Below are 26,271 nucleotides of genomic sequence, written 5' to 3'. Positions count from 1 at the left end.
AATTAAGCTAGGCTCCCAAATGTCATTAAACAGAGCTAATTACTGCAAATCTCATGTTCACTCATAACTGAAATGTAACAATAAGAATTACTTACACAGCTACTCGTCTTAGCTCTGTGGTTTTAACACCCACTTGGCTGTTTTAGCACTGAATGAGTGATGTGTTTGGGTGAAAGGAGGATGGCATGAAGCGACTGTTAGTCAGACGCTGCCAATCACACAAACTGATTATGTAAACTAAAGGAGTGGGTGAGTAAAAAGGATGACATGTAGTAGAAGGTCTCCTGACCCCTCTAGCAGACAAGTAGGAAATCACATGTGGATCAACGTTAAGATGAGGTGGACGAAGGACTGAAAAACCTTTGAATGGAAGACTTGCACTGTAACTCTCATTACATATTATACAGTATGTATTCTCTCCTCTCCAGTGTGTGTTTATCCTAAACTTTGATGTTTTTCTTCATCTGAGAATCAATATGACAAAAACACAAACGCCCAGGTTACAGACTCTTCATGCATCTAGGACAGAATCTGATGAAATCAACAGTAATAAATTCTGCCATACATATATGGCAATGTGGGAAGTTGTGTTTGATCTCAACTCCAAGTAATGAATCTTTCAACAGCTGACATGAGGTAAAAGTTGGTGTGTTTTTTTAATGAGCTGCTTCTCACTATCTCTCTGGTTGTGCAGAAACTTACTCGTGGTTCTGAATGCTGACGTCTTTGTTGTTACCTCGCTCAAAACTAACGCAAAAGTGGAAAGTTACAATTTTTAATGTTTGCCTGGAGCTGAGTGAGCCAGAGGCAATGATTAACCTACTGGGAGATTTGTAAAGTGTATACTGGTAAGTAAATTATAGACATTGATAACAATTTAATGTGTAATTCAATCAAAAACATTCTCATCATAGTGTAATATTGTGATGAACACAGTTGACCTTGGCATAACGGCCTCAAGTCAGAATAAGAAGCATAGCCCTCTTATTCACCATGATCTGCACACATACAGTATGATCATATATTTCTGTGACAACTATTTGTTCCCACTTGTATGAAAGAAAAAAGCTGTGAACTGTATGATGAAATGCTTCCCACTTATCCTGTTCAGGATCTGGAGGCTCTCCCAGCTCACACTGGATGAGAAGGAAGCATACACATTGGACAGATCTATCTGACAACCATTTAGTCACATTCACACCCATGAGTAATAGTCATTAAGCTGCCATTATGGTTCATCAGAAGTGCTTGTCAGATGGTTGAACAGTTTCTGGGACCTCCACTCCCCCCACACCTTTCCCTTCCCAAGTCTGAAATCCAACATCCAACATTCACACCTCCTTCACACAGTGATTGGCCAGCTGTGCTGATGTGAGAAAGTAAGCAGGGTTGGAACTTCTCTCTCAAGCTCTCTTTTGTCATTCTTTACATAACTATTTCTGTCACTTTCTAAGTGTACAACACTGTGGATACCTTCCAAGGGAGACCGTCTGAAAATATAAATCGTTATCCCCATATTAAACGATTATCACTTCTCCTCCCTCTCTATGACTGACAGCTTTTCACTTTGCCTTCAAATGTGACTGGTCAGAAAAGCTATTAACACTTGCCTCACTGTGGTCTGACAAAACGTGGTACCACCTAATTTTTTTTCAAGCATAACCCAGCCTTCAGAGTGACCAGATTACCTACTCTGCATATGACTCGACTGTGAGAGGAAACAGGAGGAAACCCACCAGGCACAGAGCAAACATGCAAACTTCATACAGAAAAGCCACAAGACCCCAAGTTGGCTGGTGATGAGAGAATATCAATTAGAGAGAAATGTATTTCATGCATACATAGAAATATGTTTTTTCATGCTTTTGGACCACAGAAGTGGTGTATTAAAGCTATTAGATTCTTTGTGTGAAACTATTGAGAAATGTCTCAAGCCGATCAGTCATTTTTAATGGTTTTCTGCAATATAAAGCTGGATTATACAAAACACCAAAGCTACAAACACATGGAACATTATTATTATGGCTATATACATATTTTATATATGATTTACAACATATAATAACAATTTGGAACCATCCAAAGGAAAGCTCTGATGCAAGCTTTACAAATGTTCTTAATACAGAGCTATTCTGCTCTCAGAATATCTGAATTGTTTAATAATTTGAATGTGTGTTAGTTTTATCATCCTCATTTTTTTCTTGCTACATTGTTGAGTAAGATCACTGTAATACTATACATTATTGTGCCTTGTGTGTATCAAAATCCCTGACAGAGAACAGTTACAATGCAAAGCAAGTAATGGCCTCAGGCTAAAGTTATACACTGTGCAACAATCTGTATCTGCTAAAAACTAACTATCCATAATTCTCTGTAACAGTAATATGATGCTGTTTTTAATGCAAAGCACCTGCACTGTGCTACAGTTTCATAATCAACTAAGGTCACTCATGTCAAATACCTGCTGCTGTTGGTGAGCAGCTCCGTTCCACGACTCCAGAACAGGCTGGGCTTTGGGGCAGCTCGAGGGCGACACTCGATCATCACCCGCCCCCCTCTGGCTGCTGGGATCAGTTTCCGTACAGGATTCAACCTGAAGTCTGGAGCCTCAACTGGAAGGACAGGAGGAAGGATGGAGGGATGGAGTCAGAACAACAACAGCTGCAGCAGCAGGGAGTAGTAAACGGGGACTGTCCATTGGTCCGAAGGCTCATTATTCCGGAACCCAAAAGGTTTGAAAAATGTCCCATTGGACTTAAAGCCAATAGTTCAACAGCCTGTTCTCCCAAAAACAAAAGCAAACAGTTCTGAAAGCCTGTTGCTCTGAAAATACACACTCTGGAGTTGGAGTTCAGTGTCTGCTGGCCTTACTACTTTCCACTCCGTTAATATATTGCTCAATTTAACAGATAACGTATAAATCATAACATAAATCACAACATATGACTTTGTATAACTCGTAAAGAAAGTATTTTCATTTCGGCTGATGTTTAACTTAAACAGTTCTAAAGTAAGATGTGTAACATTACTGTTTGACATTCTTAAACACCACCACTCAGGCAGCACATCCACACAATTTTTATAACATGTGATTTCATTAAATCAGAGTTCTGCTTTGTGAAACATGATGACAAATTTATCAGAAGAACTGAGTGAATTGTGAAAAGTCTGTTTGATATGTTAATTTACATGGTCATGGTTTGGGTTAAAATGATCACTTGCACATAGATCACTTGTAATAGAGAGTTTGTATTCTTGGAGCAATGAGTCTTCAGAGCAGTGGGCTTTTGTTTTTGGGATAATGGGCCATCAGACTAATGGGATTTTGGTCCAATGGGAAATTTTTTGAACTATTGGGGTTTCGGACTAATGGGCCATCGGACCAATGGCATGGCACCCCGAAAACAAGGTGGCTGTTTGAGGTCAGTATCTAATCAAGGTACCAGTAGTCATTAGGAACTCTTCTCCTACCTTGGACTCTGAGCTCAGAGGTTGAGTAAATGGTGCCATGCTTGTTCTCAGCCACACACTGGTACATCCCAGAATCCTCCAGGGCCAGGTTACTGATCTTAAGACGAGCTCCGTTCACCTCCACTCGGTCCTGGGGAGGTCAGGGAGACAGTATGTGGTCGTGGAGTGAAAAAGTGGTACATTGACTGAAAGTTTTTATTGAGTCTGCTAAAAGTTAAATACCAAGTACTACACATGTCATTCATCTCATTATCCTGAGAGTCTGCCATTTGTTGCTGCTGTAGATTTCTTCAGTGTGGGTTTTCATGCTGAGCAGATACATGAACTGCCTGAAGTTTGGTCCAAATGCTATCAAAGCTCTCATTAATAATTTCAAAAAGTCTGACTGTCAGAGGCTGATTCATTAAAGGGTAATATCATCAGATGACTTCTGTATTTGGTGACATATGATGGGGAATTGGCGATGGAAAGTTTACTTACAGGCCATGACACAGACTATTCAGAATGGAGTGAGAACACAGACTGAATATTAAATATAATATCTAAGACTGTTTGGAAACAAACAGAGGTGTTCTTGTTAAACCAACATGAACAAACCAAACCAAACACACAAACTAAAAAATTACCATTTTACCCCCCAGATGATCATGGGGGGGTAAAAATAACTTTCTCTGAGTGGAAGTTTCCCTTGACTTTGACTTTATTGAGCAAAAGATGGATGAGAACCTTTCACATCAGCATGAGAAACACTACTACAGTATTCCTTCTACTTTAATAAGAAGTAGAGGAGAAGTTGACTTCCTTTGTGTAGATATATCCACTCTACTTTAATGAGAAATGGTAGCAACCCTGACCTTTTCAGGATTTAATATATTCTCTAATTTGATGGAGTTGACTTTCTCGGGGTGAAGATATTCCCTCTACACTGAAGGACATCAAGAACATTAGACATCAACACTACACTACAGTGACTGTATTCTGTGTTACCTGTGTAGTGAGTGGCTGTCCGTTGCGTAGCCAGCGTACGGAGGGTCGTGGTTTACCAGCAGCCACACAACTCCAGTGCAGCTCTGAACTGATCTCCACCTCTGAGTCGCTCATCACCTGCAGCCACTCTGGCTGAGCTGGAGAACAGGACAAGAAAAACCACACATGCAGGGAAAAACACAAGACATGAAAAGAAGAATATGATGATATGTGCTTTGCTGCAAAATAAAAGAATATCTTATCACCTTGCACGCTGATGCGTCCCTGGTATGTATCACTTCCCTCTGAGTTGTAGGCTTCACACTCGTAAACACCCTCATCATCGAAGGAGAGGTCTGGCAGGATGAGGGTGGGACTCTCGGCACTGGAGCCTGCCTTGGACGGCATCAATCCATCCACCTTTCTCCATCGCAGTTTCGGGACAGGACTGTAAGATGAAAAGTAGAGACAGGGTGGATGGAAGTTAGAGGTAAAGTGAAGGAAAAGGGACCAGAGGAGGAAGAACATAGGACAGTGAAAGGTCACCAGACACAGCTAGGAGTAATTAAAAAAGTTTAAGAGAAAGAGCAAAAGATTTAGACAAGTGGTACTAAAACTACCAAAAATAGCCTGCTGACACATGAGTCTGGAAACTTACTTTCCATAGGCGAAGCACTCTAACTGGGCGGTGTGTCCTGCGAGGGCGTAGGTCTCCGCTGGGAAGCGCACTTTGATATTTGGAGCCGACTTCCTGGGACTGGCTACAGTTAAACAAAAATTTAATTCCATTCAGATTGTGTATCTCATATGGTCTAAGAGTGAGTCCTGCACTGGTACTGTGCTGTACATCTCAATATCAAGTATTTGCTATTTGCTTAAGCATATACAATAGAGAAATGTACTCTGCTAGTGATATTGGCTGTTCATTTGGTCCGATATTTTGGCTAGGAGCAAGATTTTTTCAGAAAATACTGGCCACTCATGATCCCTATGTTCATGCTGTGAGGTGTAACAAACACTGCAGTCTTTTTAAATGCTTTCAGGAACAACAAGATCAGCCTTAACTCTTAAACAGAGGGCTTGGGTAACAATGTCTGGCCATCTGGTAAATTTGATTGAGATGGTATCTGCAATGTTGATTTGGTTGTTAAGAAGAAAAAACAATAAAAGAAATTATTAAGTCAAAATATGCTTAAAAAGATAGAAAGGCATTGTATCTGGTCTGTTAACCATCATCACCGTTTGTTGTTATGAACACCAATGTATCTATTAAAGGCTATCATTAGCACAGTAACACAGGCCTGGCTACTGAACTTTCTTTTTATGATGATGGTAACTAACATTTTAAATCCAGATAACCAGGCCTACTGTATTGATATATATTTTCACGTACAACATCACTACATGCCTACACCCACAGCAAACTCAGTTCTGTGTTTTTTTTTTTTCATATTTAGAAATCAGTTACATGCAGCCACAGTGCAACTACATGTGGCTGTTAGTGGATCAGTGATGCAGCAGTGAAGCCTTCATACCATCAGGCAGCACAGTGAGCTGGTTGGCCTTGCTGAAGGTGCTCTTGGTGCTGATGTCCAAGTTGATGGTGGTGAAGCAGTAGTAGTTCCCAGTGTCATTGGGCTCTGCTTTGGCCACATACAGGTTTCCTGTTACCTGGGACACAAACCAGCGGCCGTCGTCGTTTTTGATGAAGTTGGGAAAATCATTGATAAGCCATCGGTAGGACAGAGCTGCGGAGGGGAAAGATTGGTGCAAGTTAAGCAGTAATCTAGTTGGAATTTACTGGGTTGTACTACATACCATTCTGCTAGAGCTCTGAGTTCAGCTTATAGTAAGCAGAGTCCATTTAATGTGAAATTGTTTCATCTAATCTTCTAAAACTTTAGCGAATTCAACTCACTCTGACCAGCTCTTGACTGTGAACTTGTCCTGTCTGTTGCTGGCTGTTGCAGGTTTTAAAGGATAATTTTCAAGTCTGTCTTAAAATAACAGTCAGGTGTCCAGATGAGCTTTGAAATAGGTTTTTCTTGCCATAATCATTCCTCCTGTTCATACTGACCATTAGAAGATCCCTTCATAATGCACTTACAATGGAAGTGATGGGGGACAAAATCCACAGTCCTCCTTCTGTGTAAAAATGTATTTAAAAGTTTATCAGAAGCTAATATGAAGCTTGAAAAATTGTGAACCTGTCCTTTAAGAGAGATTGTTCTCAGTGAAAGAAAACAATTTCTAGCTGACAGCACATTATTTTCTAGGTTATTTAACAGTTTCTCTCATTAAAAAAAAAAAAAAATGTCTAAAATGTTCCAGGTTTTCCAGGATGTGAGGGAACCCTGAAGAAGAGGGGATACCTGGGTAATGTGGGGGTGGCTGGCACGCTAGGAAAGTTCCTATGCCTTCATATGCTGTCTGAGGACTCCTGCTGTCTGGAGGGAAATCATGAAGGTCTGAAGAAAGAGGCAAAGGTGTAAAATAGAAAAAGAGAAGGAAATACAAGAAAAAACGATTACTCACATACACAGATCTTTACAGAGGCAGACAGAATACACATTTAGTATTAAACAAAATATTCACATTTGTGGAGAGTTCATGTGAAGTACATCTTGTAAATTAATATCGACTGTTTTATGTCTTCTAGTATCTCTGCCACTCAGGCAGCTCTAACAGATCAAAAGGTTGAGGCCTTTTCTCACTCACAGCCAAATTTGAGGTTAGCTGCTTGGCTGATGATGGTGCCACAGCGGTTGATGGCCAGGCACTGATAAGAGCCTGTGTCTCGATTAGGCTCAGGGCTGGTGATCACCAGGTTCCCGGCCACCAGAGTGTAACGCAGGTCAAAACCCAGCGGGACCTCTGTGCCATTCACAAGCCATCTGCAAGAAAAAACAGAGCAGGGGCAAAATGATGAGAACATCAAATAAAAAAAAAATACATAAAAAATTAAACAATCATGAGGACATCAGAAACTACAGCTATAAAACAAGAAACACTGACTAACCCTGACCCATGATGCGCAGTTGTGGACATTCTCTTAATTAATTCATTTACATGATCAACTTCTGATATGTGAGAAAACACTGACACTGTTGAAGGCTGCAGGTGATTTCTGTCACTTGCATTACCACATATAAATAAGAGAATACAGGATGACAAGGTCAGTTCAAAAGCTTTTGGGTCTCTGTGTTTAGGAAACACACACACCAAGGTCAGGAAATATCACAGTTACAATCTTTACATGAAGTGGACAATGAAAAATTCCACTGCAAAGTTGTGAACCTGACATAAACAAACTACCAGGAAAGTTTTTAATTAAAGTCACAGAGAAATGAAAGTTATTTTTTGATATTTACCATTAGACTAGTACAGTACATTGTTTTCCAATTTTCCTTCATTTGTTGAAGTACAACGGCACAACTTGTAAACTTGGGTATCATGTAGCTTGTCTGTATCCGCTGGGATTTACCAATTTGTAAGCAATTTTAGAGTAAGTCTGGTGGTAGACTTTGAAGTTTTCAATTTTACAAGTTGGTGAGAAGTGTTTGAATGTGCCATTAGTTTCGCTCTCTGTGAAATTCAACATCATTTGAGGATGAGGTTCAGTGCTCTAAAGAACAAACCTTCATAGGCCGGCTGTGTGTGTGTGTGTGTGTGTGTGTGTGTGTGGGTGTGTGTGTGTGTATGGGTTTGTCAAAGGCTACTTTCTGGGACAAATTTCTACTGTCAAACCAGTGAATTGGGGACGGCTTGCCCAGCTGGGAACGAAATTCATGTCCCCAATTGGTAAAATGTTGATTTTTGGGATTTAGGGTTAAGGTAAGTCTCCAGGAAATTAATGTAAGTCTAGCTAATGTCCCCAAAAGTGATGTATGACAACGTGTGTGTGTGTGTGTGTGTGTGTGTGTGTGTGTGTGTGTGTGTGTGTGTGTGTGTGTGTGTGTGTGTTACCCACCTGTAGGAAGCAGCTGGACTGGCCCTGGCCTGACAGCTGAGGGTCACCTTCCCTTCAATCAGGCCCTCTGGGTAAATTAAACTTCTTGGCTGTTCTTCAAACACTGGCCCGCTGTCATGACCCGACACACACACATCTCCACCTGGAAACAACATTTTTTAATAAAACATGTATCACACACCAAGCCTGTGCCAAAAGTTCCCAATGGTGAGGACCTATTTGTGTCCTGGATAATTCTACTGTGTACATATATCAGTACTTGTGTTCAGTTTACATGTTTTCTTTTTTTGTTTAAACTGTATTTATCTCTTCATGACTTCTGATTTTGGGAGCCTAGATTAAAGATTTTAAATTGGTTAATCCTGTTTACTGCCAAGTTGATATTATCAAAAAAAAAAAAAGAGAGAGGGTTCACTCTTGTGTAAAACTACAAAACTTTAATTTATACATCATTTGATTTTGATTTTGTGGTATGCTCACAACCAACAAATATGAAATGATACAGTTGACAGAGATAAACTAGCCATTAAATGAGCTTCAAATAAAAGAAGGATAAATAAATATCTTTACAACACGTGGGTTGCCGGAGATTTGGACAAACTATCTTGGATTAACTTCATTCCAATGTGAAAATTTGATTTCAAATGTGAAAAGCTACAAGCCCCCTTCAGCACAGTAAATCTTTCTGACCCTGCATTGTAAAGCCGATGATAAGTTGTGTAGCCTAACAAGGACTTAAATGCATCTCAAGAGTGTAGGCAGGAGAGACATTTGCTACAATCTCTCTTTGAGACCAGTTGCAAAGAGAGTGATTATCTGTGGGAGTAAAACTGACCACAGGCACAGTAGAGAACTGTTCATTACACAATATTTGAGCTCAGCATGAGCACTGCACCAGCAGTAAATTGCAAGAAATGTATGATTCATAACTAACACAGAATTCAAGTTTTCCTTGTTTGATCTAAAATGGATAAAGCAGAACACTTGAATTGTCCAAAGTAAATGAGTAAAGGTGATGAGTGATATATGCTGGAATGATACCCCTACTGAAATTTGATGAAATTTCATTTGTACTTTTTTGACCTGAGTTGTATTTCTGTTTAAATGTGGAGTAAAATCCCTACAATTGAGTATCCATCCATTACTACAGTAGGGCTGCAACTAACAATTATTTTCATCATCAATTCATCTGTCAATCATTTTCTCAATTAAACGATTAGTTGTTTGAGCCTGAAAATGTAAAAAAAGTGAAAAATGGTGTTTTCCCAAAACCCAGGGTGACATCTTCAGCCACTACCCAAAGATATTCAGTTTACTACCATAAAGGACAAAAGAAACCAGAAAATATTCATATTTGAGATGCTGGAATCAGAGACTTTGGACATTTTTTCCTTAAAAAATGACTCAAGGCGATTAATCTATTATCAAAATAGTTGGCAATTAATTTAATAGTTGACAACTACTCGATTAATCAACTAATTGTTGCAGCTCTACACTACAGTCTCCTCACACACTGCTCGATAAACTGTCTTTATACTGTACACAGTTGTGACCCAGTGCACTGTGGCCCAATGTAGTCAGTACAACCAGGTTCCTACAGTGAACGGCTGGGAGCCTTTTGTCATTAATTCCTCCCACAACTCCCTTCAGCACAGAGGAGACACTGACTGTATCTGTTTGTTAAGTATTCCCACATCAATATCCCAATCTGTCTCAAAGTAAACAACACAGTCTCCCTGCCACCTCACCAGCAATCTAGCTTCTTCTTATAGACCCATCCACTCAAAAGTATGTTTTTCGATTGTTTGAACTTCTCTGTGCAGAATGATGTATGTGCAGAGGTTGGGTGGGTGGGCGGGGTGACATGCAGCAAGGGTCCGTTGATTCTGGAATGTGAATGAGGGAGAAGGAGTAGATACCATTTTAAGGATTTTAAGTGGTAATTATACTTTTTTTGTGGAAAAACCATATCAGATATTTCTTAATACATATCTCCAAAACACATCTCCATAATGCTGGCATATGAAAGGATGAATCAGTGTGTTTCTATCAACTAGTTCTATGCAAATATCTGAAGAGGGTGTATCAAGATCAGAGACCCTCAGTAAAACAGTAACAGTAACTCTTGCAGAGGAGATATTGTAATTCACTACATTTATTTGGCAGCTACTTCTTTGTAGATATAGATCTAACATACAGGTGGATGGAAAAATACTTCTCCTCTCTTCATAGTGGCTTTTTGAGCAAAACTTTCAGCAATTATATTCTGGTGAGTTAAAATATACAGACTTGTGGAGACTCAGACTGCACAGTTTTAGGTAGAATGTGTATTGATTTTAACAGGCAGCCACAGTGTAAAAGAAACTTTCTTTCTTCCCTCAAATATCTCATCTGGCTTACTGCCAGAGGGCAAAAAAATTATTTCCAAGACCTTGGACGTGTGCTGTGAGTGTGTTGCACAGAGCAGAGCATTGCTATTTTCCCCAAAGAGTGTATAGCTTTGTCAGTGCACACACACACACACACATATACATGTTATAATATTTATGATGCAACAGTAACTCACTTCCTTTCTAGCTTCATTTTTAGTTGTACACTCTGTCACCTTAAAGTCTGTGTAAAGCAATAATAAATATATGATCTGAGTTTTTCACACCACAGAAAAATTCGTCATTAACCACAAAGCCAAATTTAAATGATTAAAAAAATCACCAAGTACAACAAAATTATTTCTAACTTTTTTTAAAAATTGAAATCAAATATATTTAAACATTAATCTGTAAAGTCTGTAAATTACATTTTGTTTTATTCATTTTGAGGTTTATTTGGCACATCTTGTGTCTATGCACATATGTTATTCAGCTCACCACTGATGATAATGAACAGCCTTTTTTCTGCACAGTGTGCAGTGAGTGGAGTGTGTCCAGGGGGACTGAGCACGCATGACTGCACATTTCACCACAATGGCAGAGCTTGTTAATTCCGGCATAAACTACACCCGATCGCCATCTATCATTCATCACATCGGTGCATTCTTTCAAAGCCAAGGACTGATGGAAAAAAGGAAAGGGTGTTCTTGGAGAAAATTGAATTCTCTACCCGCCATCTAAAACAACAATCATGAAATTTTAATCAGGCCCTGAAACACCCCAGATGAGCCTCAACCACAAATTTAACTCTCTCACACACACTAACGTTTTTGTGCATTAACTATTTTAGTTACTGGTAAACTGTGCAGTAACTAAATCATTTTTTTTACCCAGTAATATTTTCCAATAGTTGTGTGAACCATGTTGAGTTTCACATTATCTGTGAACTCGGAGAGGAAATTTGAGCATTCAGGGACACTACTGAGAGCTACAACAATATCAGGAAGTGTATTTTTTAACTTGAACTACTGTATGGTTCAAAGCAGTTATCAATTCTAGTAAGTCCTAGTCAAATAAAAATGATACCTTTTTGCACAAAAAAGTCATGTCAAATTGATTTTCAAATGTATTGGTGGTATTATTTAAAGTTAGAAAAATGTCTCCTTCAGCCAGCCTCTGGGAAGGCAGGCCAGTGGTTGTATTTAACAGTTGAGCCAGAAAGTACCTGATACACAATGCAAACGCACTGGAACAGCTGGAACTGTACAAAGGACAGACAGTATTTTGTTAGCAGTAACATCATTCAGCATCTAGACTGACTGAAGGATTTTAAGTCCAATTTAAAGTGAAATATAGCAACATGTCTGCTCTGTAGACTACTAGTCCTGTGTTCTCCTTTGACAACATATCAGAAACCAAGACGAAATTTATACTCAATATTTTTTTAATATAATAAAATATATTTTTAAAGACGTTATTCGTCTAAGTAGATGGAGTCCTTATTTTGATACAGCAAATCAGATCTTGCATAAAGCAGTAATTTGGTGTTCTATCATTAGTAGAGCAGATGGTCACACTGAGCCTGATTGCATCCTGCTACGCAACACAAGAGCCACAGACTCTGAACAACAACCCACATTAGCTTTCCTGCTAAAGTCTCCTTCTTATCTACCTTACAAACATGAACACAAGTCTTGTCCTGCACCTTAACTTATTGAATGAGCCACCAAACAAACACTAAACAGCAAAAATTATATCAGCAAATTAACATACTTCCCTGATCTGCTAGTAGGCCTAACTACAGGTCCCCATAAATGTATACAGTGGACTCAACCACTGTGAAATCTGTACCACATTGGCAAACCCATCTCAGTGGTGTGAACTTGGTCTTTTATCCCAGTAAGAGCAGACACCTCTGTCACATTGTTGCATTTTATTGTATTGGAAAAACAGTGACAGATCCCCAAGCAGGTGAAACCTGAACCACACATGAATCCATGGAAGAATACAACAGATAGTCTAGGAACAAGAACTACAGCAGCGATGTCCACATTGTTGTGCTGTCAGCAAAATGTGCAAAGACACCGAAGCTGAAATATCCAACATTGGCTGCTGTTTGACTCTGCGGACTGTATTTATAATGTAATGGAATTTCAAGTGTGAAAGTGCTATTGTTGCTTTACAACATTTAATCTTGAGTAAGACTTGGTGGTAAGTAAGGTATTTATCAAAACAAAGCAGGTAGACATTCACTTTTTTTCCACTCATTTTGAACAGGCAAATATGTATCATTGGTCTAAAAATCACCCTTTTTGTTTGTTATAGCCTACTTCATTATTCTACTTAATTTTACATTATTTCAACTGTAGTGTACAGTGAACTGTACTGTATATTTGACCCTGCTCCTGCTGTTGTTTTTCTGTTGCTTTGTTGCCACCTAGTGGAGATGTAAAGACAAGGTAAGACACAGTAGGCACTGTCAGTACTGACATGACCAAGCTCGCTAGTTTTACAAGCTTGTCTTGTGAAGAATGTTTTGACTAATTCCATGCATGATTTTAACATTAGCTAGCCTGTGCAAAAGATACTGGATTCCAAACATTGTGATCAATGTCTGAGGAAGAAAAACGCAAACAAGTGGAACTTAAACTGTGACCTGTTGGAAAATACATTAAAAATTGTAAATGCCCTATTTTCAAAAACAAGGGACACCCACACACTGTCTCCACTTACTCAATAAAGATCCTTTAATATATACAACATTTCAGTCAAAGACCTTCTTCAGGTCCTTTCTTCCTTTTAATACGTGGCTATGCAACTGTCACCAAGACTACTCCGGTGTGCAAGAGATTTTTTGATGAAATGCCCTGCTTTAACGTTAAGTAAGTTTCCCCTTTTGGCAATGGTGAATATGACATTGTAGCATAACATGTGTCAAAACATTTTTGTGCCAGGGCTATATAATGTTGCCTTGTATAACGTAACTGGCACCAAAGGAGATAGTTATGGGAGGCTTTTGACTTCGGGTCACACTGTCCTCCTGAAAGACACAGTCATCCACTTGGCTTTTTATGCAATTTACCTCTTGCACTTGACTTCAATGAGGAAAGAGACAATCCTCAATGCAGTATTGTCACACCTGTCTCCACCTTTACTTTCCAGTAAAGGTTTACTGGAGACATGAACAACTATCCTAGACATACAACTGACTATTAGCTATTAAGTATCAAGTTGGGAGTACAGTTCAGATTAAACAGGAGACACATTGTCAGCCTTCTTTCTCAGACACAACAGTGAGATAATCCCTTTAAATCTGAAAATGAAAATGCATTATATACATTATACATCCGAAATACTGCAGTCATCTTATCTGTCACTTTGCTGGAGTTGTTTGCTGCGTGTTTGTAGACATTGCTTATGCCGGTTTAAGTAAGGGTTATAAAAGTGGAAGTTAAATATATATATATATAATTTATCTAGGAACACATTTAGGTCACACATTTAGATCTAAAGGCAAGGCCTTGGTGTTTCAAGATATAGCAGTAATACTGGACTGAGCCCAGTTTTTCCTGGTTGTTCATATGTCCCTACTGATGAAGCTGGTGTATTCTTTAGGAGAGGAACATCTCTTCATCATCTCTTAATCTGTGTACACAATTTAATGTGAATGAAACCACCAATGAGGTCAGTCAAGTTTTAAATTCCTTAATCAAATATGCAAAGGTATACTCTCCCATGAAGGTATTATTGCACCTTTAACTCTAGTCAATAAATTTAAGTAGGGATTAGGGTGTTCAATTATTCCAAAGGATTAAGGAGTTTAGAATACCTCTGCAATCTGAACTAAAATTCTGTGATTTAAGGCTGATTTATTATAGTGCTTGCCATGTTTACATTATACTTACTGTAAAAGAAGATATTCAACTGTCAAATGAAACAACAAAACAGATGTTTAATGATCTGATTTTACTCTGTATAACACAGAGCTCAGCAGACTCTAAATGGCACATGAGTCACTTGATTATCAGGTGGCTGTGATTCCCCTCTGTACAGTTAAAGGATGAAGCACTGTTGCAGCTACATCATCAAACTGAAGCATCAAAAGAGACTTTGAGGAAGCCAAATATGTCAATGCAAATGCCTCTACCCTGAAAAACCCCTCACAAATCGTGCTACCCGAGGCTCCATAGACAAGGGGATATATAGTGGAAATTTGCTTGGCAGTGTTTAATAGGCGCATGACATTGGCAGACATATACAACACCTCTTGGTGTATGGCGCTAATAAACGGCGCATTGTAACAATTTGCACTGTCCTGTACGCAATTTTTTTAATGAAAACACACCTGGTGACGGTGAAAAAACAAGACTAATGACTCATTTGCCATTTGATATGCCCATGACATGAAGCTTCAGCAAAGGTTTTCCAAAATATATCAGCAGTCTGGTTGTTAAAATGGTCATCATAAGCATGATCTCTACGTTCTCTTTGTGTGTGTGTGTGTGTGTGTGTATGTTTAAATGGAACTTGCCGAAAGCCTCCTTCAGAGTCACTGGGCTGAGGACCAGCAGACACAGCAAGAACTCCATCGTCTGGTGCTCACATACAGATCAGGTGCAGATGGGATCAAAACCTGTTGACGGTATTTCACAGGAAGAAGATGTGTCCAACCTGCCTGTGCAGAAAAAAGAAGAAAGAAAGAAGAAAAATACTTTCATGAAAAACACATAGCTCTGTGGAGACATGCATGTCATTAATCATTAATTTCTTAATGAACTGCAGATTCACTAAGACTCACAGTCATACTCATGGCTCTGTGAGGCTATATTTGAACTAACTTCTAACATCAGCATGCTAACATGCCCACAATGATTATGCTAGCATGATGATGTTTAGCAGGTATAATGCTCACCATGTTTATCATGTTGGTTTAGCATGTTAGTATGCTACCGTTTGTTAATTAGCACTAAACACAAAGTACAGATGAGGCTGATGAGCATGTCATTTGTTTTATTTGGTCATAAACCAAAGTATTAGAAAAGTCAGTAGATTCCCTCCTCTAGGGAAGATAAATGTCCGTACAAAGGTTAATGGCAATCCATTTAATAGTTGTCAAGATATCTCAGTCTGCAAGCTGTCCAAAGTGGTAAACTGACTGACCAACTAACAGACAGACCAACATAACAATTCTGTCATACTAGCATGGCTAAAAACAAAATCCTGTCCATCTCTACAATAGCTGGTCTTCTTCCTGTTAATATTACGATTAACATTTTATCAGCATAACATATTGACAATGTCCACTTTAAATATGAAATACTAGTCCATCTCTGATCATACCAACACATATCATTCTTATTTCCAACTTCACATTTCCTTTGAGAAGACCTTCATAACTTTAGTGGACAAAGATGAGAGAAGAATACAGTATGTTCCTACAGAGAATGACAAGTTCAACATACATTGATAGATTTTTCCTTTTCAGCCACATCTCAAGTATGTTCATCTTTTATTCTTCGACCATCTATTTTCTCAAACTTTATGGGGAACTAGCTGTTTCATATCTAGTCCACGTAGCATCAGGGTGAAAGATGAGGTAGTTTACATCGTTTGTCCACCAGAGACAAAAGGGAATGCAAAAATTTAATTTTGTCAAAGGAATATCTTCTAAATAATATCTTACTACCTACTGAGTGGAAGGATTGCATTCCCCTTCAGATCTAATCTCAGTCTCTTTCCCCACCTCATTTTCTCCACACAGTCCCTCCATCCATTTGGGACTCTCTGAAAAGGGTTATCCTGTATGTAGTACCAGAAAGTCTTTTTAATGCAATAGATCCATTATTAGAGCTGTACAGAACCCTTTTAGAGATGTTCATCTATCTGCATTTCCTTTGCAGGACTGTAAAGCAAGAATTACCAAATTCATTCATAACAACGACTCCAAAATAAATTGGTGTTGGACCACAAACATCCGTCATATAATTCCACCATATGGAGACCAAATGTATGGGGACATTAGTGGTTTCATGGTTGCATACAGACTAACAGTAAAGTTGGGAAGCTAACACTTTGTTCACTGAATAATACTGAAGTTAAACTGATTCTAATTTTGTCAAAGTCCTCATCCTCAGGAACCTTTGGTAATCTATAATCCTCACTATTTGTTTATACTGAAATAAACAAACCTGAGATGTTTTGAACACCACAACGGACAGGACAGAATCATTTCTCAATGCACTAAAAGGAGAATATGTGCTGGACACTAGACAAAGTTTTTATGGTTTAAAAGTAAATAGCAATCAAACATTTATTAAACTCAGGGCTGCAGCTGTGAGTCAATTTGTTTGGAACCCATTCCCTTGGGCATTTTTCTATTACATGCAACCCACGATTTTCAAGTGTCACTCATAACAAAAATGCCTGTTTACAGTGCATAGAGATGATTCATTGGGTGTACACCATGACAAAACTCTTTTAGGAGAATTCTTTTAGAAAGGTTCTCTATAATTCATTGACATATTCAAGATTCAACCTGCTTAGTACAAGGTCTTCATAGTCCTGGTAACCCAGGGCTCCAGTTGAGCAGGGAACAACTATATCCCATCTAATCGGGTCCAGATAGGGTACTATTCAGTTGTCACAGGTTGTGTCAGTATGTCTAATACCCCTATGGATCCATGCGTCCTTGCTATCAGCAGTTATCATGTAGTGCGTCATCATCGTCAGAGAAAATATTGTTTCTTGACGTGAGACTGGTTGTCGTCATTGACATTGATGGGCGTTGTCGCAGCAGACTGACGGAAGGGCAGGCAGGCAGACAGAACAAAGCTTTTCCTGACAGCAACAAATACCCAAACGTTCTCCAGTGGAAACCAACTTTTTGAAACTTCTACAGGCTACTTTTGTGGTAGTATCAGTATAGTCGAATTTTGGATGGAATTGTTTTAAATATGGGTAAACATTTCTCCATCTAATGATCCGTGCTGTCTGTAGTCTTTGTTATGTACATGCGCACTTGTAAAAAGAAGATTAGAAACCGAGTTGCATAGCAGAGTAACCCGTTCCTGCGTTCTCCCGGAGAAATCTGGCTTGGTAAATCAGGTTTCTCTAATTCCCTACAGCGATTATGTAAACCAGGTTTCTAGTTTACATGACAGTAAAGAACAGAGCTTTCTGGAGAAAGCTGACTATAACCTGGTTACTGAAGTGCATGTAAACTCACTGATTATGGTTCCATACTGAACTACTCTAAACAGAAATATTACAAAGAACAGTCCTTTTCTTGTTGGTGCTATGCATCGAGCTAGCATTATGAATTGTCCAATATGAATGAACTTTTTATTTTTTTGTTTGAAAATACTCTGGCATAGAAAGAGTGGTGTTCTTTTCAAATGAGCATGTTTCAGCAATACGTTTAGTTGCATTAGCTGAATGAATTTGGAGAACAAAGGTTTTTAACTTCAAAATTGTACTGCAACTCTTAGTGGCTCCTGACAAAGCACTTACTGTGCTTGTCGTCTCATTTGTTCACAGTGATTCACTGCAATACCAAACAGGCGCAGTCAAGGAAGAAATACACTCCTCTAACTAAAAGAAGGTAAACCAGGGTCACTTTTTAATATACCAAATGTTTTAACAGTTGTGCTTTTAATAGCCTGCTGGAAAGTATTGGTGCTAGTTGCTACTATAAGAGCAAATACATGTGAGATGAGCAGTTCTCAGAGAACACTGCAGAGTTTTAACACAAGTTTATAAGTGCTCCATTGTGGATTATGGCTCTTTGCAACACTGTAGTGTTTCAATAAGTGATTATTTCACTGGCTTTTAATATAAGCAGGCCAATCAAGAATAAATCCAGTTGTGTTTTCCTGGTTTAAGGCAAATATAACTTGTATTTTGTGTCAGAGAAAACAGGCAGCAGTGGACAAAAGAATAACCTGCTGTAGATAGCATCACCAAAAGCTAAAACTGCTGTCTTATTATCAAGTACTTTATTGTCTCTATTGTGGATTCTACTGTGATCCCTCTCTGCAGTCAAGCATTATTCATCCTGTTCTGTCTCCTATTCAGTTATAAAAACAACTATAAACAGTTACAATCAAAGGTCAGTCCAATCACCTTCTTTCAAATTGTCTGGGAATTGATGAGTCTCACTATTTTGCAGGTCAACACTAAGAGCTTTGCGTGATTTCTCCTCACAAAAATAAACAAATGTATCATAAAAAGTGTTGTAAAAAGTTTTAAAAAGATTAAGTCATAAAGTCATAAAAAGTTCTTGATGTGAGCGCACCTACAGTCTGAAATTGCCTGTTGAATACAATACTTGAACAAATTCCAACTTTTATGATATAATAAACTGCACCTCAAGGTCCACTTACTATCTTTTTCAGCCACATCTCAAGTATGTTGTCATCATGTGACCTAACTCATGTTTCACTGACAACTGAGCAAATTCTATTGACTGATGTAGAGTGTAAGATGAGGTTGAAAGCTCTAAAAAATGTAGTAAGTGGACCTTGAGTTTGAGGTTTTCATCAAACTATTATTTCTATGTAAAGAAATTAACTTCTGAATGATCTTAAATTCTTAAAGAAGTTCTTTCGGATAAATCTGAGATTGTTGAGTCCTTACTGGGTTTTTCTCTAACCAAAAGACCCCTTGAGCGTCCTTGGGGGTCCATTATTTATCTGTGTGTATCACCTGTCATCTCCTTCCTCTGTTCACAGCCAAACCTGATGATATGTCCCAGCCCAGGAGACAACCCCATTTTATCAGCTTTGATTCACTCTATATAAAGAAGGATTACAATTCTCCATGCACCACAAGGCCTGACTGACTTCACTGTTCACACACACACACACACACACTACTGTCAGTCTGCACTCTGGATACAGCAGTGGATGAATTAAACAGAATAAGAATAAGATGACAGAGAAGCAAAGGAATCAAGATTCAGTGGGAAATAAATAAATAAAAACCATGAGAACGGAAGAGAAAGAGTGCACAAGAAGAAAGAGGTGAATCACGAGCAGCAGACCGACAAAGAGCAGAGGAGGCAAGGAGAGGAAATAAAATAGAGGGAGACAGACAGAGATAGGCCATGAAATCGGTTTAGAGTTTAATGGAGTAGGAAGACGAGAGCAGTGTATCACGTAACTCCAAATGACCCCCTCGCTGTCTATGCATCAGAGTAAAGGCAAAGTACATTCAGCTCAGCGCTTATCACAGGCAGGAAGCACATTAGATATGGTGCTCCAGTAAAAGTGTGACACTCAGCTGCTCACTGAAGTACTGAAATACTAACATCCCCACTGCAGGCCTGCATACTGAATTTAGCTGAGAGTGTTTTCCATATCTGTTATAGGATATCACTTATATTAAAGGACAGGTTTACAATTTTTCCAAGTCTGTCTGTCAGGTGCCCATATGAACACACATTAAGAAATTTTCCTTGCTGTAATTCCTCTTGTGTGTACTCAAGCAATCAACCGAATATGTGATTTGTAGACACACTAGCAATGTGGCAACAGAATTGGTAATGCCAGTCAGTCGGGTGGGTGGTCGGTCCACCACTTTGGTCCAGTCGGAAATATCTCAATAAAAGATTTGAAGATTGCCATAAGATTATGTACAGTCACTCATTGTCCCCAAAAGATGAAGTCTACTGACTTTGGTGATCCTCTGACTTTTCCTCCAAAGCCATCAGACTATTGACTTTTCTTGTATCTTTGTGGAATATCTCAAGTATTCAATGCATTGCACTGAAATTTTGCACAGATATCCATGATGCCTGGAGGAGGAATCCTGATGACTTTAGCTGCTTTTCCTCTAGTGCCACCATGAGGTTGACATTTGTGGTGAAATGTCTCTGGATTACATGCACTTTGATGCAGACATTTATGGTCTTTGTGAACTTTGGTGATCCCCTGACTTTTCATCTAACAAGATCAACATCAAGTCAACATGTCCAACACTTTGGCTTCTCTTCAATGAGGATTACAGCCTCGTTGAGCAGCTGGAATGGCTCTACTCCTGTTCTAATGAAGTTAGTCTCAAGGTGAGCCTTAATTATACTTACATTTGCTATTGCTAGAAACTTTTATTTTGGAGGTGAGATATTGAAATGTACAGCCTGTTAGCTGCTGGATGTTTTAGGATTTTTGACCATCTGCTCTTGGTAAAAGAGAAGTACATGAAACATGAAAATATTTTTTAGTTTCCAGTTGTCTAGTGTTAATTTACACCTCTTCCACAACAAGATGGAACCTTGCGTATACAGTATAAGGAACAATACTGAGTTTACAATCCATCATAACTTTATGACTAATCAAACTTCCCATCTCTCTTGAGAAGAGAACTTTAGAGACACTGACAGCTGTGCTCTAAATCATCTTTGACATGCATTATTGTCCACTATTCATTGGAAATATACAGACTGCTGTACCTTCACTGAACTGGAAGTTTGTTTTTCAGGCTGTTTACGCTGCCTTATTATTACATTTGTCACTCTGTTCACACCACAATGCAATAACTGATTTTTTTTTTTTTTTACAAACAAGATGTGGAATCTGGTGATCAAGGTCTGCATTACATTCAAAGATCTGGATGCAAAGCAAGACACTAAGAGCATTAAAGGAATGCAAAGAGAAGGAGAGGAAAAGCTGTGGAGAGAGACACAGACACTAGTGCAAGTTAGGACACTCATGCTACAGCTAAAGAAGATGTAGAGCTGAGTCTGAACACGTCATTAAAATCCCACCTTTAGAGTTACAACTCAACTGGCTAAAAAGCATGGTGAAAAAAATTGAAAATATATTCAATGTAGAAATCTACTGCCATGTAGAAAAATGTCAAAATATCTGATTTACACATTTACACACAGTAACACATTTACTTTTTTATCCAGTTCAGTTTTCAGTGGAAAAACCTTGCTGAAGACGCATCGAAAGCAGAACCATCTCCCTCCTGAATTCCTGTCAAACTGTCATCTCTTGGCTCTGTACAGACTTCTGATAGCAGACTGAAGCTCTGTGGTTGTCTCAGTATAAGTCTGGCTCAGACCGAGCCTGATTTGTTCTCCTGGTGTCCACCTATCTGTTTGCTCTGTCAGTGTCTAATAGGAGGCAGAAATACAGGCTGAGATAACAGTATGAGAATGAGCAGCTCTCCCTATAGGAGAAAGCTGCCCCCAGGCCTCAATTTAGACCCTGCTTCACTGCCTGCTAATAGAAGTCTCAGGTTAGTCAGACATGTGTCCAAATACAAGAACGGTTGTATTTTTCCTTCATTAGGATGCTCACACTCCAACTTCATTACATGTACTGCTTATACTTTTTTATACTGTGAACTTCTATACATTCCCCGTCAATGTTTTGTACAGTTCAACAGCTCTTTTCACTATATATATAATTGTACATTATATTTATATAATTGTATCACCTATCTTTGTGGTAGTGGTATTTTTCTCTTACTTGATATAGGTACTTGTGTTTTCTCTTCTTTCACCTTGGCAAATTCCTTGTATGAGTAAACCTACTTGGCAATAAACCTGCTTCCGATTCTGCCAACACCAGCCAATCAGAGCATCGAAAAGCTTTAAAACACTGAAAGATAGAAAAAAGAGACCGTATCCATAGATGATCGCTCTCTGAGACATGCTGAGCGATTTAAGTTGAATTTTCCTGTCAAAACTGAAAAGAAAAATAATTAGTGCCCAATGGAAGATTGTCTTTTTATCTCCAAAAATTTCATCAAGTTTTTGAAGACAGAGTGACGATTAGAGGAACGGCAGCTTGAGTCACTTCTGCATTTTCTTCCATGTTCAACCTTGTTTGCCACTTGGGTGTGATGTGTGTGTAAAGAGATGAATTCATTCATCCATCACAAACTAACAGCTAATGTTGAGTTTCTTAAAGTTGCACTTCTATGTATTTATGTTAAGAGGAGATCAAATGACCATGTGTAGTGTGAAAGGAGTCACTCATAGTGATGCACCTAAAGACAACTATCACCAAACTCCACAGCTCTCCTCAGCTCTACACAATAATTTAGCTTTTTTGTTTTGGTTCAGTCTCACCGCTCTCATAAAGCCCATTTTACAGTTTGCTGACATGTTCACCATCAACTTAATAATATGCCGGTGTTGTGTTTAAATTGTCAATCTCGAAGATCTCTGTTTTGTTCTCTTTGGCAGCACCATATGGAGTTAAGCAGTAATTACAGGTATGTTTTTGGACCTCACTCAACCTCGCTCCCAGAGATCCAATCAGTGTCACTGTTAGGGATGTGCAGAGAGCCCAGTATTTGTATTTGTATTTGTATTTGTATTTGTATTTGTATTTGTATTTGTATTATGTTATGCGCCAGTGTCTGAACCACCAGTGGTTCGGACCAATCAGCGTCCTATGAGAATTCTTATGTGATCTCCCGAATCCAGCTGCCGTGCCTGCCTTTTTCCAAACAGTTTCCAAGGTTCTCAGATGGTTCTGTGTAACAAACCATCTGCCACGTTAGGTTAGCAAATTTTGCCAAATTTTAACATTTTGTCTGGAGATTGGGCTGAGCTGGCCAAACCATACAATTATGAATTGAACATAAATGAACTGTAATAAAGTTGCCTCTGCATCATTCTTTATAATAGGACTGAATGCTAAGTGTCAGATAGTCTGTATAATCACTTTTCACTTTTCTCTCCACATAATTGTATCATGAATAATTCCCATATGGAAGAATTGTGTCTCAGAATTCTCATCTCTTAGCTGTATCTTAAAATCTAAATCTGTCACAGCATGACACCTTAAGTACCAGAGAAGTTTTCTGAAAATGAGGATTATATTTTACTATAAAACTACAATAAAGCCAATAAACGGTTTTGGTGTTATCACATACCTGCTATATAAACTCCCACAAACACAGTGTATTGCTTCAAAGCCTTAAGAGGCATGTAAACCCTTTTCAGTCATCTGAAACTTTGAAGTTGAGGCTGCTGAAGGGATCTTGTCTTGACAGTGGCAGAAAAAGTTCAAATGATTCCTAATTTTCACAATTAAACCACAATGCGTCTCTCTCTCTCTCTCTCACTCTCACCTTCATGCACCATAAATGAGTACGACTGCCCGAGGCCATGGTGCTTCTAGGGCTGTGTGGACATCTGCTGATGGGACACACACTCCCCTTGAGGACCACACACACAATATTATTTAAAAGCAGGCAAAACAAAGGGTGGATGTTGGAGAGAGATGGGTGAACAGGGTTGAAGGTCAACCTTTAGGGGCCACCCAGGAGAAATACAATAGAACACAATAAATATGATTATTTGTTGGGTATAATGCACAGTATGTTGGTCCACAAAATTAGCTGTGATTACAGAGTGGAGCTTACACTTAGCACCTACTTATCATTTACAATCAAGTGATTTATTCATGTATTCATCTATTCATTCATTTATTCAGCAAGCTTAAGTTACAAGCCTCCTTAAAAAACATCCTGCAGTTGCAAGTGGATTATGAATTATACCACTATAACAAGTACAGGCTATGAATCTCAACATTTGATTTGATTAAAAACCGATTCTTGAGTCAATACATTGAAAAGGGCTACTATTTTCATATTTAAGATAACTTTTCTTGATCAAGTTCACAACAGAGCGTGACTGCGATAGAGTATGCAGTTTTTTATTTCAGATAGATATATTTGTAGACTGTATGTATATATTTTAAATTTTTATTTGAAGACATAACTAATAAAAGATAATAATATGTATAATCCTATTATTTCTGTTTCTGCTCTGCTGTGTGCTGGTGTGCAAGCTTGTTTGTTGCAGTTCAGTGTTCTGTTAACTGGGTGATGGTGTATAAACTATTACTGAGATACCCTTTTGTTTTTAAACCTAATTATTAAATGATTAAATCCAAACTGCAACAAAAAGCTTGCTTCCTGTGAAGATGAGCAAAAAGATAACAAACTTTTTGAATACCACTTCACCGACCTAGAGACGTCAGATGCAAAATGTTCGCAAAATGAATTATTGTACATCAATTGCATACATACGGATAACAGTACATCATTTGCATACATGCAAAACAAAAAAAACACAAAAAGTGAGGGATATGAAAATTCTTGATACCATTAAGAGATTGTTTACAAAAATATCTGCAGATGTCAGTATTGTTATGCTGAAATGATACTTTCCACGTCTGCAATTTGAAAAGATGATGACAATGTAGCTGTAAAACCCCAACCAGCGTAAACAGACTATTTTGTGGCTATGGTGAAATAAATATTATAGAGCTGGTTAATACAACTGTTCTCATTACAGGTAGTCTATTACCATACTTAATCATATGATGACCTAATAACAATACAGAATACATGCTATGCTATGATCTGCTTGGTTGGTCGAACTCTTCCTCATCTATAACTTTTTCAGTGGGCTAGACGCTGCTGCCTCCTGCTGTTAGACTTGAGTACTGCACATACACAATTGAACTCAGGGGTCACCAGCTATTTGCGTAGTTTAGAGCAGTGAGCAGTGAGGTGAAATAGTTAGATAAAACTAATGGATAAATGGTTGGAACGTTCAGCTTTTGCTGCTCCATGTGGTTGTAGTTCGAATGCAAACTTGACCAAACAGAATCTGTAAATCGATTCTGAATCACAGAAGATAAGAATCAACTTTCTAATGAACGTACATATGTAAAGAGCTGATTAGAAACCTGGTGTATGCGTCACCCTGCTCACCACATAACCGCAACATCCGCAGTTTGATTCCAGCTGCAGACCTTCGTTGCATGTCATATGCCTCTCTCTACCTGTGTTTCCTGTCTCTCTGCACTTTCAGCTGTCAAATAAAAGCAAAAAATCCCAAAAAATGATCTTAAAAAGGAAACCTGGTGTAGCTGGGGAATGCAGAAACAGGATTTCTCCTTTATATGGCATTTTGAAAAATCTGGTTACTGTGGAAAACTAACTGTAACTGTAAAGATACACTGGACATTGTGCTCACAAATGATTGGATACTGCTTTCAGATTGACACCTGAGTCTCAGTATCAATAATAACATTTTTGAAATTACTCATTATTTCTTAATGACGTTTTACTTTGTTGAAAAAGCTGATTACAACTGAGAATGCAAAACTTACATATGAGCAAAAATAGCATGAAAAAATGGAATACAAATAGGAAAACATGAAAAACAAGAATTCCAACACTCAAACATCTCCTGTATGTCATTCACTGATAGAATATACATCAATAACCTATATATACTGTATATATACTGTGTATTGCATCTGTTTCATCTATATGACACACACACACACACACACACACACACTAAGACCCTGGTAGGTCAAAGAGCATTTCAGAGTGACAAGCAGAAAGCCAGTTCTTGCTGATCCACAGACAGAGGAGTTTGACAGTCAGGCGCACACACACACACACACACACACACACACACACACGCAGAGAGGTATAGCATATCTCTGTTGATTC

The 26,271-nt window shown here is 38.6% G+C and overlaps 1 protein-coding gene across 2 annotated transcripts in view; it reads right to left on the bottom strand.

Moving 5' to 3' along the window:
- The window catches only part of cntn2 (contactin 2), a 73,229-nt gene that overhangs the window by 21,749 nt on the left and 25,209 nt on the right, over positions 1–26,271 (bottom strand). Inside the window, exons 2-11 of one of the 2 annotated variants that reach the window (XM_042406909.1) lie at positions 15,308–15,451; positions 8,408–8,549; positions 7,156–7,331; positions 6,810–6,905; positions 5,973–6,185; positions 5,096–5,198; positions 4,704–4,885; positions 4,459–4,595; positions 3,472–3,601; positions 2,462–2,612 (exon numbers count right to left, since the gene is read on the bottom strand). In XM_042406909.1, coding sequence (XP_042262843.1) covers positions 2,462–2,612; positions 3,472–3,601; positions 4,459–4,595; positions 4,704–4,885; positions 5,096–5,198; positions 5,973–6,185; positions 6,810–6,905; positions 7,156–7,331; positions 8,408–8,549; positions 15,308–15,365 — 1,388 coding nt within the window. In that variant the 5' untranslated portion in view covers positions 15,366–15,451. The remainder of the gene's footprint in view (positions 1–2,461; positions 2,613–3,471; positions 3,602–4,458; positions 4,596–4,703; positions 4,886–5,095; positions 5,199–5,972; positions 6,186–6,809; positions 6,906–7,155; positions 7,332–8,407; positions 8,550–15,307; positions 15,452–26,271) is intronic. The other variant, XM_042406907.1, reaches the window with a different exon arrangement.

Source organism: Thunnus maccoyii, chromosome 3 (genome assembly GCF_910596095.1).
Source record: "Thunnus maccoyii chromosome 3, fThuMac1.1, whole genome shotgun sequence".
Taxonomy (NCBI): domain Eukaryota; kingdom Metazoa; phylum Chordata; class Actinopteri; order Scombriformes; family Scombridae; genus Thunnus; species Thunnus maccoyii.
The sequence above is the reverse complement of the archived record's forward strand: the minus strand, read 5'-3'. Positions and strand labels throughout refer to the sequence as shown.